This window comes from Cladophialophora yegresii (genome assembly GCF_000585515.1).
Source record: "Cladophialophora yegresii CBS 114405 chromosome Unknown aczIN-supercont1.5, whole genome shotgun sequence".
Lineage (NCBI taxonomy): Eukaryota > Fungi > Ascomycota > Eurotiomycetes > Chaetothyriales > Herpotrichiellaceae > Cladophialophora > Cladophialophora yegresii.
This window is the reverse complement of record NW_006913049.1, coordinates 2,125,289-2,144,267: the sequence shown is the minus strand read 5'-3', so window position 1 is coordinate 2,144,267 and position 18,979 is coordinate 2,125,289. Positions and strand designations below refer to the sequence as shown.

At 53.7% G+C, this 18,979-nt stretch overlaps 6 protein-coding genes across 6 annotated transcripts; 2 read left to right on the top strand and 4 right to left on the bottom strand.

Moving 5' to 3' along the window:
• Nucleotides 1-170: 170 nt before the first annotated feature.
• Nucleotides 171-2,732, bottom strand: A1O7_07499 (uncharacterized protein; the record flags this gene model as incomplete). The annotated part of the gene is made up of 1 exon (XM_007761498.1): nt 171-2,732. One exon carries the CDS (start codon nt 2,730-2,732, stop codon nt 171-173), a length of 2,562 nt encoding a protein of 853 aa, XP_007759688.1.
• A 342-nt stretch (nt 2,733-3,074) lies between these two features.
• A1O7_07498 (uncharacterized protein) lies at nt 3,075-3,404 on the top strand (the record flags this gene model as incomplete). The annotated part of the gene is made up of 1 exon (XM_007761497.1): nt 3,075-3,404. The coding sequence occupies one exon, from the start codon at nt 3,075-3,077 to the stop codon at nt 3,402-3,404; it is 330 nt and encodes a 109-aa protein (XP_007759687.1).
• Nucleotides 3,405-3,847: 443 nt separating this feature from the next.
• On the bottom strand, nt 3,848-6,388 carry A1O7_07497 (uncharacterized protein; the record flags this gene model as incomplete). Its single annotated transcript, XM_007761496.1, has 1 exon — nt 3,848-6,388. One exon carries the CDS (start codon nt 6,386-6,388, stop codon nt 3,848-3,850), a length of 2,541 nt encoding a protein of 846 aa, XP_007759686.1.
• A 274-nt stretch (nt 6,389-6,662) lies between these two features.
• A1O7_07496 (uncharacterized protein) lies at nt 6,663-8,794 on the top strand (the record flags this gene model as incomplete). The annotated part of the gene is made up of 2 exons (XM_007761495.1): nt 6,663-6,683; nt 6,731-8,794. The coding sequence occupies 2 exons, from the start codon at nt 6,663-6,665 to the stop codon at nt 8,792-8,794; spliced, it is 2,085 nt and encodes a 694-aa protein (XP_007759685.1).
• Nucleotides 8,795-9,813: 1,019 nt separating this feature from the next.
• On the bottom strand, nt 9,814-11,826 carry A1O7_07495 (uncharacterized protein; the record flags this gene model as incomplete). Its single annotated transcript, XM_007761494.1, has 2 exons — nt 9,814-11,737; nt 11,789-11,826. The coding sequence occupies 2 exons, from the start codon at nt 11,824-11,826 to the stop codon at nt 9,814-9,816; spliced, it is 1,962 nt and encodes a 653-aa protein (XP_007759684.1).
• A 2,930-nt stretch (nt 11,827-14,756) lies between these two features.
• Nucleotides 14,757-18,494, bottom strand: A1O7_07494 (uncharacterized protein; the record flags this gene model as incomplete). Its single annotated transcript, XM_007761493.1, has 1 exon — nt 14,757-18,494. One exon carries the CDS (start codon nt 18,492-18,494, stop codon nt 14,757-14,759), a length of 3,738 nt encoding a protein of 1,245 aa, XP_007759683.1.
• Between the last annotated feature and the right edge of the window lie 485 nt (nt 18,495-18,979).

Below are 18,979 nucleotides of genomic sequence, written 5' to 3'. Positions count from 1 at the left end.
TGGACGGGAACAATTAGTTATTCGAATTCCATCTTTCTGACCAGCAGGATCAACATGACCGGAGGAGAGACTTCGCGTTCGTAACTTGCCGGATGTATGAATGCATAGTACACTATGTTACAGTACGCAATATTGGCACATTGAATCGTCCTGGTAAAGTCTTGCCTCAATCACATCTCGACGTCGCCCCAGCCTCGCTGTCCTAGCAGATCGACAGGGACAGTCGTCTTCATGTCGCCTGCAACCCCACTAACTCTCTGGAGTACGTCGTCTGGCGCCACTCCTTTCATCCTCTTCTCAATGATAAGACCCAGGAATGCAGTTAGGACATTCAGCCTGAGTTGTCGGGCCTGTTCGCTCTCCGCTTCTGCGACGGCTTCGGGGTCGACGTCTGTTTCTTGGATCATCCTGTCCGAGATGGCAACCATGATCTCCGTCAAAGTCTTGACTGCACTTTGATACTGCATGTTCTTCTTCATGCGCAGACCCCGGGCACCGGGTAACGGGGGCGCCCAGTCCGAGGCATACGCGCGAGCCACTTGCATGATGATCAACCTGCTGACTTCCTCATGAGGCAGGGTATTGAAGGTTTGGTTGAGCCCATGTAAAGCACAGAGTGTGCCCAGCGGGTCCGAGGAGAGGCAGAAACAGCGGATGATTTGCTCATATAACTCGGACGAGAAATCCTCCTGCGCCGAGACTCTCTTCTTCGCCTCCAGCTTCTCGAACCACTCTTGCATCTCGGCGAATAGTGTTCGCACATCAGGAAATATGCCCTGACGCCGGCGAGGGGCCGCGTAGGAGGTTTTCGCGGTATCCCAGAGAGCCGCGAATGTCTCAACGTCCGGTACAATGGATGACTTTAAAGAAGAGTATTTCGACCACACATCTGCTATCTGCCCGGATCGAAGCGAGGCGTAGAGCCAATGATTCATGATGAACGAGTTGGGTTTGATCTTGGCCGAGCCGGTCATCACATCCGTCAGGTGGCTGGCGTTTGCCAGGTCTGAGCGACGCGTATAGTGCTGCAAAAGGATCGAGAACGTCTCCACCGTGGCAGCGGGTGCGCGTCGCTTGCCGAAGACCAGACGATGCCCGGGGTCCCTTTTGGTCACAACATCAGCCGACTCGGGGCGGCCTGCCAGCGACAACCGATTCTGTACCATGTCAATTCGCGATTGGATCATCGCCCAAGCGGTTTCTTCAGCCTTCTGACGATCCCGTGGCGAGCCTTGTCGTATCCACGCCGCGATCAGTCCGTTCAACGGACCAGCATCGGGCTTGATGCCACGCTCGTACATGAGTTCGACCACGAGAGCCGCGTCGTCTGTCAAACCCTTGCCTAGCAGCCACTTTATCCAAGCAGTGAAGAAAAATTTGTTCGCGAACCTCCGCGGGAAGCTCGCCAGTACCGAAAGGCCTATCTGACTGACAAGGTCCTCGTTGAAGGGGTGGACATCCGTGACTGCTTTATCGAAATCTCTGAATATCATATAGGAGTTTTGTGGCGCGGTGGCGGTCAGCAGAAACATGTCCTTAAAGACGGCAAGCGCAAGTTCCGGACGATCAGCCTCAAGAAGAACACTGCTGACCCGGCCCAGGATGTCCAGTCTCGTCTTCTCGTCTTCGTTAGCCTCGAGCTTTCGGCAAAGCTCGAGGTAGCAATACCAGGTTTTGACGTCAGCTTGAGGGTGTTGACTCTTTGCCCACGCCGAGATGACCATGACTAGAATCTCGGGGTTGATCATGGTGGTATGCTCGTAGCATTCGAAGGCAAGACGTTGGGCCTTTTGTGGTTTGCCGAGCTGCACGTAGAGGCCGATACCCGCGACCCAGAACAATTCAGCGAGTTCGCGATTCGTGCCTAGCCGTGGTCGCTGTGCCTCCCATGTCTCTGCAGCAGCAGCAATGTCTCCGGTAGCTTGTAGAGCGTCAATGTATTCCACCCATTCCCTGTCCTCGAGCGATACGTCAGCCTTGATCATGTCCTTTCCCAGCATTGCGAGGTGTTTTGGTCTGTAGAATCTCGTGCTCTGGGATTTCCACAAAAAATGCCAGACGTCCTCCGGGATAATCAGGGCGAAGTTCGGGACGTGCTGTTGGCACCGCAGGTACCATTTCCAGAGCGCAAAGTATTCCTTGTCGTCGTCCTTCTGTTGGGCCGTCTCCAACGCGGCGTTAAATCGCTTGACATAGATTTTGTCCCGAACAGGAATGCTCAAGGTCACTTTGAGCGAGGATTTGGCTTGTGTGGATTGCTTCTTTCCCTCTTCTTCCCTGGCCAGGTCTTCCAGATCCTCCTCAGATATCAGATCTGCGCTCTCAGACGGCATTACACCCTCTTCTTCCAGCGCTCTGAGCAGCTCTTCTCTTTCATCGGCAGGGAAAGACCGGATGAATTCACTGTTTGGTCCGAAAGGCCCCTCTCGCATGACAGACAATTCGTGGTCTAGCCGATCCAGCTCTGCCTTGAGGGCGGCCGCTTCGGGGTCGAGAGGGTTGTGAACTGGACGTCGGGTCGAGGAATCCTCACCCTGTTGCTCGTACTCGTGAACATCTGGGTTTCCTAGCGAGGGGACCGCCGGCCTACGGCTTTGAAGGCGGGCTCGAGGAGGCTGTCGGTACTGACGGACCGGTTGGAGAAGTTGCAGGCATTGCTGATGCGCTGTGAAACTGGGAGACAGGCAGAATTGCTGGTGCCATCTTCGCGAGAGATGGCAGATACTGCGCATAGATGGACGGTTCCGGAATGATGCTGGTGTATCGCGGATGTCGAGACTATCAATCGATGGGCAGCGGCCAGAAAGTTGCCTGAATATTTCGAGACACTTCGCTTCAGCCTCAACCGACGATGAGCCGAGACGCAGCAGCTTCTGGCGCCATCGACCTGCCGATTTTCTAGAATGCTCTCCTCATGCTTCGATAACTACAAGTAGTACCTGAGGATCATGTTACGCTGGGAAGATGAACGAGGAAAGCGTATAACTTGACATTGCAGTATTGCCAGCTTTTACTTTGAAGATCCCGTGCTAATTTCACAGCCATCGAAATATAAAGCAATTACCCCAAGACCCATGGCGTCAACGAAGCCACAGCAGTTAGAAAACCCTTCCACAGAAGACAGTGTCCCGTCAAATTCAACACCTCTCGCCCTGCCACCACCAAGCGATGTCTCAGCATCCACTTCGACATCGCAAACCGTCAAGCTGGACGCGTTAGGACCGATGGTGATAAACTCCGACGGCACGCTCTCCCGTATTCACAACTGGGCTGAAATGAGCGAAGCTGAGCGCGAGCGGACTCTACGTATCCTGGGGAAGCGAAATCAACTGAGGCGGGAGAATATTCTTGCCGCTGAAGGGGAAAGTGAGAACGGTACCGTGGCAGGTGGTGAGCAGTCATGAACGAAAGAGGGAATCTTAGGGGAACGCTTCTATCGAGAGTACAGGGCTGCACTGATAGCACGACGAGCGGCGGACTCTGGACTGGCTTCCTTCTCGCCATCCACTGACATCTTGCAAGGTCCGTCTGGACGATAGAACATTGCAGTCACGGAGCAGATGTCGGTTGTCCTGTTCGCGACAGAATGCAGAAGCCTGGCGTCAGATGGTACAGTCCATTTCGAAGGAACGACCAGTGTTCAACCAGAAGAAGACCCCACAATGAACCATTGGAGAGATGGGCTGTGGAACGGCACAGAAGCCTTGAGTCGCGAAAAAGGCGCCATCAAGAGCTGTGAGGTTGTGACACGTTGTCAGTAGCCGGTTCACCCACGGCACTGGGCGGATATGAAATCGAGGAGGGTCACTTACATCTTCTGGGCTCACTCGGTAGCGAAGCTACTCTCTCAAACAATGAGCATTTCATCGATTTCCCAACCGTGGTAATTTTCACTCTCTTGCCAGGCATAGACCCCTTTCCATTCCCATTGTGACCCCTTGTCAGAGCTAGCACAGATAGCTGCAACTGATCCAAAGTCTTCACCTCGCTGACTGCTGCCAACGTACGGAGACATGCCATCTTCATCCAGTGCTCGGACGAGTCTCACCTCTGCCGCTCTACTCAGTAACGCCTCCATAGTGTGACACGCAAGAGCTTCGTCCGGATAAGCATAGACGAGCTCAGATTCGTCAAATGTCACCTCTTCGTCCTCGTAATGTGTCAAGTGGCAGCACATTTCTTGCACGTTCTCCAAGAACGAGCTATCAACTCTGATGATGCGCCACCGGCCACGTAGCCCACGATCTGTGATTTGCGCGAACAGACTGCCTCCACCGTCATAGCAAGGAAACCGTACCGTATATTCCTGTTTCCTGCCGCAGGGCAGATCAACGGCACGGTGGATAGGACGAATATATGGGGAGTCGGGCGCCCATCCCAAGCCATTGACTCCGCTGACACGAGGTGCACTAGAAAGGAGAAACGCACTCCTAACTCGAACCTGCTGTCTCCAGAGGTCAGCAGCTTTGGTTTGCACCGGCCTGTTGATGAGTAAGCTCCAGCAAATGATGACATCCTCAGGCCAGGAAGTGTGACGCTGGCTGAGAAGATAACCTGCCTCCTCAACGCTTTTGGTAGTCGAGGGATCTGCATGCGGGATTAAATGCTGCGTGCTGCCCAGAAGTGCCGCAATGTCAACAGACCCTCGTTCGTGTAAAGTCAACAGAGCTTGTCGCAGATTGACCACGCGATCGTGCCTGCAAAGTAGGAAAATGGCACGGCTGGCACGGATACCCTCCAACAATGTCCAGCCCCGGACAGTCCAGTCACTTACCAGCAAAGTCGATACAAGCATCTCAATTTGGTCAATGGTTGGTACTGAGGGATCCACGTCAACGGTTTGGACATCCATGTCTATCACCACCGTCACCTTTGCGATCGCGAAAATGTGGCTTATGCTATTGATAGCCTGCCGTCGAAGTTTCGTTTCACTCGGGATAGCGGCAACATCGATCCAGTACGTGTCACATCCGAATTTATTGGCCAGGCGGCAATATCGCTGATGAAGACAGGCATTGATCCCAGATTCTGGCCGACCGCCTTGACCATGGCTCCAGACGTGGGAGATGGCAAGCGTCTCCGAAGAGACAGGCAAGTACTCCAGATGCCGCGACTCTTCAGTGGCCACAATTGCAGCCGGTTTCAAGGAACCATGGTAGGATGAAGCATCCCAGACAATCTTTGCACAGTCCTTGCTACAGGATAAGACGTGGGCCGATTGCGCTGCGGTCTCTGCAGCGGTGAACCGCTGACACGTCTCTGGACGACCTCCTGCACAGGCGTCCTCTGAACCACGTATGCACCTTGCAGACCGGTCGTGGAATTGAGCGTCAAATCTTGAGATCATCCGACGGAAGTCGAGTCCCACGGATGTTCGACTAGTCTTCAACAGCCCGAAAGCCCAATTGCACATATACTCGGTACAATTCTCCCGGGAATCCCCCCTGGACAGTGAGTTCAACTCAAAGACACCGCGCACAGCCAGTAGGGAGTTCCAGGTAGAAGAGTAACCATGAACTAGCTGGACTCCGATCACGTAGTAGAAGTGAAGCATCAGTGAGCGCTGCCAAGCCGACCACAGGAAGACCTTGATGATAGCCATGGCCTGTACATGGTCGTCATGCTCCTGGGTAAATAATGCGTCCTTTAAGGCTCGACCTTGGTCCGACATATCTTCGAAGGGAGCTTCGATGCCCATAGACACAGCATTACTCATGGTCTCGAATTCATCGAACAACTCCGAGAGTAAATTGACGTAGTTCAAGGATCTTTGTGCGAGGCCGAGATCTGGCTTGTTGCCTTGTCGTGCGAGTACAGTTGCCAGAGTCAAGGAATTCGTGTCGATATATCTCGTGACATATAGGTTGTCCCACGCGAGGTCGCGCATTCGGTTCATCAGATCAAGCATTGCAGTCGAGTCCTCTCCTGGTTGTTGTTGCAGTTGCGAGCGCGCCTCAGGCAGGATGTATTTTGCGGCCCAGCTGCCACCTTTGATGCCATCCCAAAGTGTTGACCCTCCCTTCCGCGCGAATCGGCTGTTGAGAGGCAGGTAGAAGCTACGTTGAGGAACCTCAGGCAGTCTCGACAGGAGACTCTTTACCTTGGAACATAACTTCTGAATGGGAGCTTCCTGGGCCACTGGCAGCCCGTCAATAGTGCTATGACGACGTGGTAGTAGAAGAGAGAGATCTCGGTCAAGCTTATTAAAATGTCCCGTCTGGTCGTGCACGTCGTTCAAGAGTGGGGTGCATGACAATCTCAATGCATACCCTCGAGCACCGGTGTCTTCAATCTGTGCCAAGGGGCACGATAGCAGATCGTCACTATTGCCACCGTACAGACTTCGAACATGCTTCTCTAGAGGACAAGGAAGCCGGAGGGTCTGCATGTCTCTCCGGAGACTTGAGCGACATCGCAGGCCGAGAGTTTCGTGCGGCTCATGAGGCCCGTTGAGGCTCCTCAGCTCCGACGTTATTTTGAAATATGCCCTACCGTAGTCGGTTCGCGGCTCAGATTACGGTAAAGCAGAAATCCCGCCCACGTTTGCAATTTGACGCGTCACGCGCGTCCATGCGTCCTTGCGCGTTTCCCGCAAACACCACGACGACGGCGGCGGCGACAGCAGCAGCAGCAGCAGGATACCGCAGCCAAGCGAGCCTAGGATGGATGATAATGCTCATGCTGTAAGTCCTGGATCTCCTCGCCTCTGACCTCGACTAAAATATCTCAGGCCTGCTATATCTTCAAACCTGCAGCACAAGAAGATGGAGACATCAATCCTCGACCACCGAAAAGGCGCAGGCTAGCCAAGGCAACATCCAAGAACCTCGAAGAAGATGTCCCTTGGCCACGTCTCCTGGGAGGACTAGAGTCGCAAGAGTCTGTCAAGCTGCGCAAGTCATTGTTTGAGTCAACATGGGCCACACAACAAGCGAAGCTCGACAAGGTGGGGCACACGGTCGACGAACAAGTTGTTCATGATGTACTCAGTCATGGCCGTCTGGGGGAGACAGCAGGACACGAAAGTCTGCCCACTCATTTACTGGTAGCATCTGCAACAGCACAGCATGAGTTTCAACAGGCCATGGAAAGAAGGATGCAAGACACCGCGTATAACAACGATGTCATGGTGTCGCTTCAACCCACGCATTGCTCAAATCTGCAGACTGCCCTGAAGACTATCATCAAGGCATCCATAGCCGGACATCGGGGCGAGGAAGCTTACGCCGACTTCCTAGCAGTGAACAAGGCATTAATCCCGATGAACTTCGATCTCGAACTCCTCCACCGTTGCGTACAACAAGACAAGATAGAGCGGATCCTGATTTCTGTCGCAGACATAGAGACGTTTGACACGACTGTTCTGTCCGAGCTTATATCGACCTTCCACTCGTGGTCCGACAGGATCCCATTTATGCTTTTCGTCGGCATTTCTACCACGACCGGGCTCTTTGAGTCTCGTTTCTCAAGAGCAACGATCAGTCTGCTGGACACTCACTTCGTCGCAACCAACGCCTCAGGAGCATCAGAGAGCACTCTGTTCAACATGTACGAGACGCTCCAACATGACAGCGCGACTCAAATTTTCCTAGGCCCGTCTATCGTCAATGGCTTAGCCGAACTAGCAGAAGCCCAGAGCACTACCCCGGACACTCTGGTCCGGGCGTTGAAGTACGCCTACATGTCGCACTTCTTTGCCAACCCTCTATCCGCCTTGGACGTGCAATTCAAAGGAGACACTCAATGGGATCCGGCAATATGCAACGCGATCCGCAGCCTTCCAGCCTTCAAGAATCTATGCGAGCCGCTGGCCAGAGGCGACAGAACTCAGAGACAAAACGCTCGCGAACTACTCACCTCCGATGAGAGCCTCCGGAGGGAAGCAGAGGCCGCCATCCCAGCCGGCCAAGATTACATGCACTCGTGTCTCCGCGCCATCAGAACTCTAAGACACTTATATCACTCCAAGCTCCATATCCACACTGTCAAGAACACGCCATGGGCGACTGAAACGGACCTCCTGGCATCACTACCAGATCTAACCAGGTCCGAAACCTTCAAAGCCATCGAAGACACGATGAGAGCAAGACAGACAACCTCCCTGAGCGAGATCGTCGACAGCGAGACAGAAACAGAGACAAACCACCTCAGCGACCTCGAGAATTATTGTTCAGAAACCGGAACCCAGGTCGACCAACAAGCCGCTGTTCCATTTCTGCGCGCCTACCTCCAACACCGAACACCCATTTCCCCGTCCTCGTCCTCACCCACATCATCACCGCTCCAATCGGGGATCAGCCCCTTCCGGCAATTCCTCGCCGAAGCATTCACCATGACCCACAGAATGCCGCTCTCGCAAATCATCCACCCCCGTCCCCGCCATGCCATCGAGCGCGCGCTGACCCGCCCGGCAGACTACCTGGGCTGTTCGTGCTGCGGTGCAGCGGGTGACGACATGACCACCGCAACGAGAGCGACCCTCCCGCCCACGAGTGTTCTGGTCCACATGCTGAACGAAGCGGGCGTGGTGATCAACGTGCGGGATCTATGGGATGCGTTCCGCGACACGGTTTCGCCCGGCGTGCGGCGCCGTGGGGAGGAAGAAAGTGGCGACGGCGGCGAAGAAGAGGGAGAGGGAGAGGACCATGAAGAAGACGGGGCTCAAAGCGAGAGACAAGTCCTCGCGCTGTTTTACCGCGCGTTGGCCGAGCTCAGGTACTTGGGCCTGATCAGGCAGAGCAAGCGGAAGCCGGGGATCGAGTGTATCCAGAAGACGGCGTGGATGGGGCTCTAAGCAGAAGACCGTGTGGGATGGGTCTCTAACGAAGTGGCTCACGCCGTCGATCGTTGCTGGTGGGGCTGATTACATACAGTATATGGCGCGTGAGCAAGAATGTCATGCATGGTTCATGATATCAAAATGTCATTGTTCGTGATATAAAAAAGTCAGAGTTCCTGATATCAAAATGTCGAGGTTCCTTATATCAAAATGTCAGGGTTCTTGATATCAAAATTTCAGGGTGCCAGTTCTTGATATAGAACTGTCGGGCGAGTACCCTGTACCCCCCGGTCGAGGCAATCCGGGATCCAGGAAATCCACTGGACCCGTCCGAGTACCTCTGCAGATCCAGATGTTATACTAAAATAATATAACTCGTAGTCGTCAAGACGATTATCTGCACACGAGTCTATGGAAAACATATCTTGTCACAATATGACGCGTAGTCGTCGAAGACGATCCTTCGAACAGAAAGTCCATTGAAAGCATATCTCGTCACTAATGATGCGCTGCGTTGGGGTATCTGCCTAAAGAAATGAAACGGACCATCAGACATCAGACATCAGACATCCTAGACCCATACTCGTAGCCCTTTACTCCACCTGGAATGGCACTGACACTGACCCTGACCCTGACCCTGACGCCGACCACAAACACTGACGGTGACACCGACACAAACACAAACACCAATAACCAACGGCAAAGCAAGGCTGCGCGGCTCGAATGTCGTCCGAACGGACCGCCAACGGAGCAAACACTGTCGACGAAATCCAAATCACCCCAGATACGGAGATGTAGTGTCCGACACCATTGACGCCATGAGTGCACTCCACCTCCATCACTCTCATGAAATAAGCATAAGACATTCCATCGTGGGCCAGAACAACAAATCCCAATATGCTCGTCAAACAACATGAAGCACATGCTCCCAACATGAAAGGTATATTCGTCCCAGTGCAGCATTTTCAATCAACAGTTCGAAACTGCAGTCCCGTCATGAGCAAAATACAGATCCAGTGGTATAGGCGAACCAATCATACCTCATCGTCCATCCACTCCTCATGGGAGCAGGCAGGGCAGAAGCGATGGTTGCAAGGAGGCATGCACGAATCCGAGAGGCTAGAATTCGCCGTTTCGCCGCAGTGACAGCAGAAGACATACTTTGTGCGGCGTTGTTGGGCGGCTCGTCGTGGTTGAGGTCCAGCGTCCTCAGTAACAGAGTGGGTTTGACGTTGCAGTGACCCCGTATGAGCCTGAGGTCCCATCATCAATGGCAGGTCTTGCATCATTGAAGTGGAGCCGGGGAGTCCTTCAGAATCTGAGGACTGGTGTGACACGTCGCGTTGCATCGGACAGGAGTCGTTGTGCGATGGGGTTGGGGTCGGCGTGCTCATCGAAGTATCTTGAGACATGGCCACAACGTCCTCTCCACCTTCGGTGGCCGTTTGGCTTTGTTGTTCTCGATTTTGCTGCTTCGTCTTTCCCTTGCTGCCCAATTCCACCCAGTCCTTGCTAGACTTGTTGCCCTTGGTGAAATGTTCGGCAATGTGCTGGAACCTAAGGTTGATGGCTTCAACATCCGTCTTCTGGTGTGTAATGATCTGACAGCAGAATCCGCACCAGAATCGTCCCTGGTGATTCCGAGCGATGCGATATTGTCTGGCACTCTCCTCAGGTCGTTGAGTGGAGTGGACGTTGGTCATGTGCTGAATGTAGTAGCTTTGGTCATGAAAGAAGATTTCAAAGCACAGATGGCAACGCCAGCACTCCTGCTGCTCGTGTTGTGATTGTTCATGCCTCTTCCAGTCATTCTTACTGCCAAAGGTCTTATCGCACCCGTCGAACACGCACCCGTAGGGCTTCGAATGGCGATGCATGTGCTTGTTGAGATCACTTTGTCTCTTCTTGGGCTTCTTGCAGATGGAACAAACGAAGTAAGTCTCCTTCAATGCAGGGCAATACTTCCCGGGACCTGTCTGGACGTCAGCAGGTCCCGGTAGCGGGCCGGCATGTGAAGCATCGCAACTGGTCAAGGTGTCGCTGCTTCCGAGCGAAAGCCGAAAACTCTTATACAACTCTTCTTCCGATAGCGGTTGGTTGCCTGCCTTGGCGTTGTGCTCGACTAAAAAAGAATTGATGTCATCCTCTAGGCGTTTGTGGAGCTTCGACTTTGGCGAGTCCTCCAAGGCTCGCGCGATGCTGGCTTGCTTGGGCGAGGGTGCCGGTACGTTGTCAGCAGCTGGATTGCTTCCCACATATCCCAGATCGGCATCTTGGCTCGCCCCAAAATCATCTATCGGGACGGGTTGGACTTGTTTGGGAGAACCAAAAAAATCTGCCATTCGGTTCAGTCTGATGTCGGGACCAGCGACTGTGCGTGCCTTCTTCACCTTGCGAGGTTGCTCATACCCGAAAGCCCGTGGGATGGAATAACGCCCTCGCACTGCAAAGGCGGAAGGGTCTAAAGACGGGGCAGAAGTGAAGTGGTAGTTGACCGTCGGGTTTGCGAAACCGGTCGGGGCTTGCGAGTCATCCTGATACCCAGAATAGTCCGCATGCGACCTCGAAGTCTTCTGCGTGTGAAATTGAGGCGGGGCGAGGTTAGTATTGAATGATGGGACTGCCAAATAGCCTTGAGGGTCACCAGTGCTCAAAGGGCCAGAAAGACTTCGCCGTTGGAACTGCTGAGTTCGCCTAAGACGCGGATCCAGAACCAAAGCAGGGTCTGCTGACTGAGCTGGCGTGCCGTGACTGGCAGAGCGCAGCATATCGCTGCCTCCAGATGACAGCGACATGTACGATGGATTGGAGTCCGAGTAGTTGCCCTGATATGCCTCAAATTGCTCCGAGACAGACATGGCAGAGTTTGAGGCGAATGCATTGTGTGGCCTGGGATGTGATGCTGCGTCAGCCTCCGCTTGACGCTCTGCTTCTTGCCGTTCCCACCAGTCATTGGACCTTGAAGACTGTTTAGCAGGAAAGATCAAATATTTGGAAGGGAAAGCTCACTTCTGAAGCAGATCTTCCATCTTTTGCTCCTTATGCATTTTTTTGAGATGTTGTTTGAAGTTGTCGAGGCGAGGCCAGTCTTTGTCTCCCCTGCTGCAGCCCTCACCAAAGCATCTGTACGATCTACTGGGCCTGTTGATGATCTTGTGGACCGCTTTCATGTGTCTGTCCCGGTCATTAACCGTGGCGAAACCCTTCTCGCTCTGCGGACAGGTTCGAACTGTGCACTTGTACTCGCGTCTATGGCGGGCTGAATGTTTTCTATTTCAAGATTAGTTTGGGGCATGCCCTCTAAACGTGCCGGCACTCACTTCAGGTCTGACGGCGTCTTCCCCGTGAACTCGCAGTCGGGGCATTCGAGCTCTGTCTGTTTTCTTGGTAACCGGCGAGCCGGAGATTGTCCGGGCTGCGAAGGTTGAAGGCTGTTGTTGAACGGAGTGAGCGTGGCTGTGGATGAGTGAGACGACGTAGGGCCAGGCCCAGGAGCAGAATAGGGGGTAGGCGTGGAGGTCCTAGTCCGTTGTTCAATGATATCAGAGCCATGTTCACTCATGGAGCAAGCTTCACTGGCGTGTTGAGTTTTCCTGGATCCAGTGGCGTATGCCGAATCTTGAAAGGTCATTTGTCCACTGGCAGAGGACGGACGAAGAGCATGCGATGGAGTTCTCAGGTGTCCTGAAGGCAGCCCAAGTTGATTTGAATTCATAGTGTCAGGCAATCCAGGACTAGGCCCTACCGTGGCGTCCACGTGTGTCCAGGGGTCCGGACCAGTTCGGTGACTGGGTACACCGTCGTTGTCGACAGCAGACGTGTCCAGATAGCGAGGATTGACAACAGAAGCAGAAGAAGAAAGAGTATATTGGGAATCGCCTTGTGGGAGATCGAAGGAATAGTTCTCGAAGGCAACAAGGTCCAGGAAATGATCGTTGGGAGAAGAGACGGAGCTCCTTGGAGTTTGGTCAACGGTGGGAGTCATGCCTGGGAAATGAGCCTGGATGCCCCTCAAGTCTGGGTCTGATGACAAGGCTGAATGGAATCCCGGTCCAGATGCACTGCCATCCTCTTCTGAAGGGATAGATACCTGGTGGATTGGGATTAGAGACGGTAAAATCATGGCGGGGAAGTGGCAGTGTTAAAATACATGTGCACCAGTCACCCTCACGTGGAGAGAGACCGTTTGAGGAGATGGTTCATTGGCCATGATGACCCAGCTCCGCTCAAGAAGGTATTATGCTGAAAACACATTAGCGTTGAAGATCACAAAGGGAGAAGAGACCATCGCCGTAGGTATAGAGTGAGGCACAAGCGTAGTGTTTCTAACTGACCTTTTGGTCAAGATGCGATCCGGCTCCAACCCGAATGGCGGATGCGTGTGCTCAGGGGGCGCGCAGAGGAAGGTAGCAACACTCTTGCCGGGGTCAAAACCCCTTCAAGGTATTCGAGAACACAGCCTTGCTTCTATCAGACTTGCAAGACGCCCATAGTACTGTAGTTAGTGATAACGGAATGAGCGCCTCGACCAATCAGAATCGATTGGTGGCGGCCCGGGTACCGTACAGCCTTCTTTCGCCTGCTTAGCAAGTGAGGCGGATGACATCCACTGAGGCGGACGGGCGTTGACTGCTATATCATACACGAGACGAAGGATACGATCGCGCGCAAAAGTGTGATTCGAGGAACAGAACCGATGTGCAATCGAGAGTTTGGTGGACTCGGAGGTTGATGGAGGGGGCGGTGCAACGAGGGCAGGATGCAAAGTCGACTTTAAGAGGCAGAACGGCCACGGAACCTGGCTCCCGCTGTCGCGGGAAATAGCAGACGTCGCGGAGGAGTCATTCTGTGCTAGAATACGGCTAACAGCTGAAAGTGTAATTGTTGGATTGAGGAAAGTGGCACTGTGTGTAGAAAGAGTGAATCCAAAGTGAACCGAAACCGGTGACAAGGCAACCGTCTTGGAAAGACTGAGGTGCACACTCGATCAATACACGAACAATGACGGAGGGTGACGGCAAGCGTGCAGGCGGTTGATTTTGGCGCGGGTGTTTTGGCTTGGGCTTTGGCGTTGGCAGTCGGCTTCTGGGGGCCGTTGGGCGTTCCCTAACCACATTTTGGGGCACTTTCGGGGGCAGAGGCACTACAAACCTACTGCCCAGGACACCGGTCTGACAGGTCACCTCCGAAACTGCCTCGCGGCCTGTGGTTCGCACCAATGGGCATTCGCGATTGGGCGCAAGAATGCCTCGCCTTAGCCGTTGGCGGTTAGCCGCCGCCTTTTCTGCCTGGAATGGTGTTCTATTACAATACGCAATACTCAGTACCAGGTCGACAGCGACGTCGTCCCCGCGAACAGCAAGTAGTTCGGGCCATCATCAGATTGCTGCTGCGCAGCTCTTGATTTTGCTCGAGAAGCGAGAGGTCAACATTGGCACACCCTATCAACAGCTACAACACTGACAACTGCTGCACTATCCGCAGTGCCCTGCATCTGGTGGTGGCTGTGGCCTGAGGAGCTTGGTAACCACGGCTGCAGTGAACTTTCGCTACTTTCGCTACTTTGTAACTCCCAGTCTTTCGTCAAAACTGCTGAGCTTGGCCGCGTAAGGTGCGGACCAGCACCAATCGGGCCATCGCTTCCATCCCGAGAAGCTCCAAACTTGTGAGAAACATTGCAACTTGCAATATTGCTTTGAAACGCCATCATCATCATCATCATCGCATTATCGTATCCCCTCGGTCGCTTCCCGATTTCGATCGGAGAAGACTCTGATGTGGGCATCGTTCATCATAGGGGTATCTTCAATACATCGTGGAATGTCACGTATCACGCTCATGAGCATCCGCCCAAAAAATCCCAATACTCCGTGAAATGCCCGGGAGAGCCAGCCTGCTAGCCGTGTGCCCCATTTCCATACCTCTTGCCTCACTTCGAAAACCTTCCCAGGGTCAATCGACACATGTAAGCAATCTATTATGCGAAGTGCATCTTTACCTCGGTAAGCCCACTGCCTTGAGCCTCGTACATGTATTGCTGCTGTGGATGCTGGGTCAGGGGCGTTTGCAACCCCAGTCCTGTCTGAACATTCACGTTCATCCCGCCCGAGTTCGCTGCGTGAACATGACTTTGTAGCATAGACTGACCGTACTGGCCCGTACTGTACATCGGCATCGAGTGCGAGTGAGAATGTGTACTGGGATATGTCTGTTGCATTGCCGCTTTTGGATATGTCCCTCCAGCCGGCTTATAGAACGAGCTTTCGTGTCTTTGAGTCGTTGGTTGAGATCGTGGCGTCACCATCGCCGCATGAAGCGACAGGTTGTGGTCGTGATGTGGGCCCGCCTGCGGAGATGGTATGAAGGGGGAAGACTGATGGATATAGTTGGCGTTGCCACCAAAGCCATTGCCCATCATCGGTCCTTGCGTTGCCGGGGTCATCGCATGCGGGCTGTAGTATGGCTGATCGAAATAATAGCCTCCATTGTGAAGGCGACCATGCATTGACGAAGGTGACTGCCCGGCTGATGACGGCTGGTAGGCCGAGTTGGCGCTCGTTGGATAGGGCGACAGATTGCTGGGATCGGCAGTGTTCACCGAACCAGGGTTGGCCGCAAAAGCAGGAGGCACCACGTGTGGCTGCTCAATTGGGCTGATAATGGTGTCAGGCGAAACTTGCCTCATGTCCACCAACTGCAACACCGGCATTGCGATCTGTTCCATGTGCTTGCCCATGTGCACGGCAAGCTTTTTGAACGTAGAACAGATATTCCCGCAGAAGGGACAGGGCTCGTCATGAGGCTTCTTCTCTGTCTCGAAGCGGCAGTCTTCAACTAACCGCCACACCTCGCTGTCTTCTGCAAAGCCGTTGTTGACCGGCTTATTTTTGCTGCTGCCAGAACCACGCTTCATCTTGGGTTCTGTCATCTTGTGCTCCCTCACCAAGTGCTGGACGAAGTTGTCTTTGCGGTAACAGATGTGATTACACTCTTGGACAGAGCACTTCCACCACTCCAGATGTCGATGGCGCTCGTTTTCATGTCGGACCCAGTCTGCCTTCCGCTTGAACGACTTGGACTCCGAGCAGTTGGGGAAGGTGCAGGAGAATGGCTGGATGTCCTCGTGAACATGCTTAGTCCAGTCTGACGGCTTTTGGAACTTCTTCACCTTGAAGCAGATATTACACTCAAACTCTGCGGGGAGCCGTTGGACTGGGGGCAGCGGTATGCCGGTGGGAAACAAAGCCGGGGTAACGATACCGTCAGTGAATCCAGCATCATCCACTTCTTCATCCGCCGGATTACTGACTTGGAATTGTGTCAATGTCGTGTCCGGATCTTTAGAACTGACACGAGGCGCCAGCAACCTCGCCTCACCACCCAGGTCAAAGCAGAACTTGCCCGAGGAGCACTTCTTGGCCACTTGTACCGAGCGGGTATGCCTGATCTTGGTTTCAACTAGCTTCTTGTAGCGTCGAATCTGCTCTTGTGCCACGCGGTCAAGTAGATACGGCGCAAGCCTGGGATTGAGTTTGCGTGCATGATCTCGGAAGCCTTCGATGGTCGGGAGGATATTCTCAGCCCGGATCGCGAGATTCATTTTGATCGCTAATTCGTCTGCTTCATCCTCGTCCTCATCCGCAGGAGCTTCCTCGTTGTCAATGATTTGAGCAGCGAGGATAGGTTCACGCTCATGCATAGGCGATGCAAGCGTGGGAACAGGTGGCCCGCCGTGCCGCGTTAACAAATCCGCCAGTCCGCCCGGGCTCTTCGCATTCTTGCCCACGTCGCTCTTGCTCCTCTGCTTCTTCAGTGCTTGTAGTGGTCGTGAAGACTTTGCAGTATCGACTTCATGAGCTACTGAGTTACCACGTCCGACTGCCGCCAGCTGGCCCGTCATCGCGAGAAAGGCGCCGCCGGTGCTTATCGATGGTGACTTGGGTTTTCCCCAGCTCGGCGCTCTTTGAGCAGGTTTAATGCTTCCCACTGAGCTGCGATGCGCATGTCCTGTCACAACAGGCTCCGTTCGATCTACTGACGGCTCCTCTTTGATGTTGCTGCTACTTCGTCGGGGGAAAATGCCCCGTGCCTTGCTTAAAATACTGCTGGTTCGTTCACGACCTCGCTTTGATAAGGAGAGGTGTCGAACTTGGCTGCCATCGACGATGGAGTTGACCTCGCTCTCACTAAGTCGACGCCGTGTTCCCCAGGTTGCAGCTCTCGAAGAAGTTTCCCACTTTGCAGCCTCTTGGTTGAACTTGTAGGCAGCCGCGTTGGATGTGTTTGGCTGTTGCTTCGTAGTATCATAAGGGCCCGAATCAGGGTCTTGCCATGGGCCTCGTCTGATGAACTGATTAGGATGTGGTTCCTCTGGGTCAAGTTGCGCATCGAGTTCCAAAGCTGGAAACGGAGTCTCGTCGGGTTCTTCACGGCTGTCAAGAGCGCGTGGTGAGATCTGTGGCGAGCCAGACTCGTGATAGTCCTGCACTACCAGCTCGGTGTGCATTTCGATTTCGGAGTCGTCAAAGTATTCATCATCGGTCTCCACGTCGACAAGTGCTCCGGGACCGGGGATATGGGCGTCCGAGTAAACAGGGCCAAGTGCATCAACATGCGTACCAGCAGTGTGCGCGCGCCGTCGTGACGCTTGAGGCGTCCTGCGTGATGTGTCCGAAGGGCCTTGGTCTCCTGGCTCACTGCCAGCATCGCTTGTTGCAAGCCATTCTTCGACGTGATCATTCCTCTCCTCAAGCTGGCGCTTGTCTGCAATGTCTTTAAATGAGTCGACCACTTCATTATCTCTGGAATTTGGTTCCACCCCAACACGGGGTGACGACCCGGTGCGTAAATTGTCAGCGCTGCTTGCATCTGGCGGCATCAGATAGGACGTAATGCCATCGACATTTCTAGGTGCAAGGACTCCTGACCCGTCTTCATCTTCATCACCATCATCGGAGGAGTCGCGTCGACGACTTCGCTTAGCAGAAGTCGGGATATGGGTCACAGTCGTTGGGGACTTGAGGTAGGAGGTTTCATAATCGGAGATCGTGACAACAGGACTGCGTGCCCGGATATTCGGCGCCTGCTGCCATGCGCCTACCTTGTAACCAGGAGATGGAGTCTGGTTTGGAGTAGTGTCCACTTTGAGGTTTTGGGAGACAGTCCTTCTGTGGTGGGCCGACGGCATATCCATTGCATGGGGCTCATTGAGATGAACGTTGTGACTGTGCGTCGGTTGCGACAGTGGAGACCCGGCCATCGAACTCTTCGAGCTCAATAACTCCTGCCCCGAAATAAATTTCGGCAGCGTCTCTTCACTATGCTGAAAGATACGCTGCAGCTCTGAACTCGCTGTGGTTGCTTGCGCGGCGTCAAACTCATGTGAGTCATACGAATCGACTATGTGAGGCTGCGATGAATCGTGCGAGATGAATTGTTGCTCCCAGATAAGCTCTTGTGGAGTGGTGTGCTCGCTCAAAGGGTTTTCGGATGAAGCTTCTGTCGTCAGAAGATCGTCAAAGGAGGAATCGTGGTGCGAAGTGTCTTCGTCGACGCCGTAAATGTCGGTTGTCGGGTGCATAGACCCAGGGCTCGCGACTGCCGGGGTATTGTACCTGGGGTTGCCCAGCCAGAAATCGGGTTCCTCTTCCGTCTGCTGGGTTGCTTGAGAAGGATTCGACGTTATTGTCGCATTGTATGGCAGCGTCCTGGACATAGAGGGTTTGAGGACGTTGGGGTGCTGGGACGGTGGTTGTCGCAATGGGTCGTACCTCGACCTGAGAGTTGGAGATTGCTGTGTCGGTCGTTGAGCGACATGGGGACCTGGGTAAGAGTGCGACATCTTCCGGTGAAAATGGAAGCGCGGTAGCAGAAGAAATGGGTTCCGCTGTTATGCTCGACCAAATGCAGAAGACGTGATAGTGGCCAGGCGATCAAGACGCCAGAGGCATGGCAGGCGCATGAAGCGCCCCCTCCGAGGCTGTGAAGTGTATCAGGGTGTAGCCGAAAGATCTCTTGTCACACAGCGGAGCACGGGTCACGCCAACATCAAAGATTTCGAGATCGGATAGTCCTTGTGTAAGTGGGTATGACTCGCTGCAGACTGCGCCTGATGGTCGACCTTTCGAGTAATTTGGATTGAGTATTTGCCTTGTTGAACGGACCAAGGCTACCGGAGGATATGAATAGAATGAAAGTCGT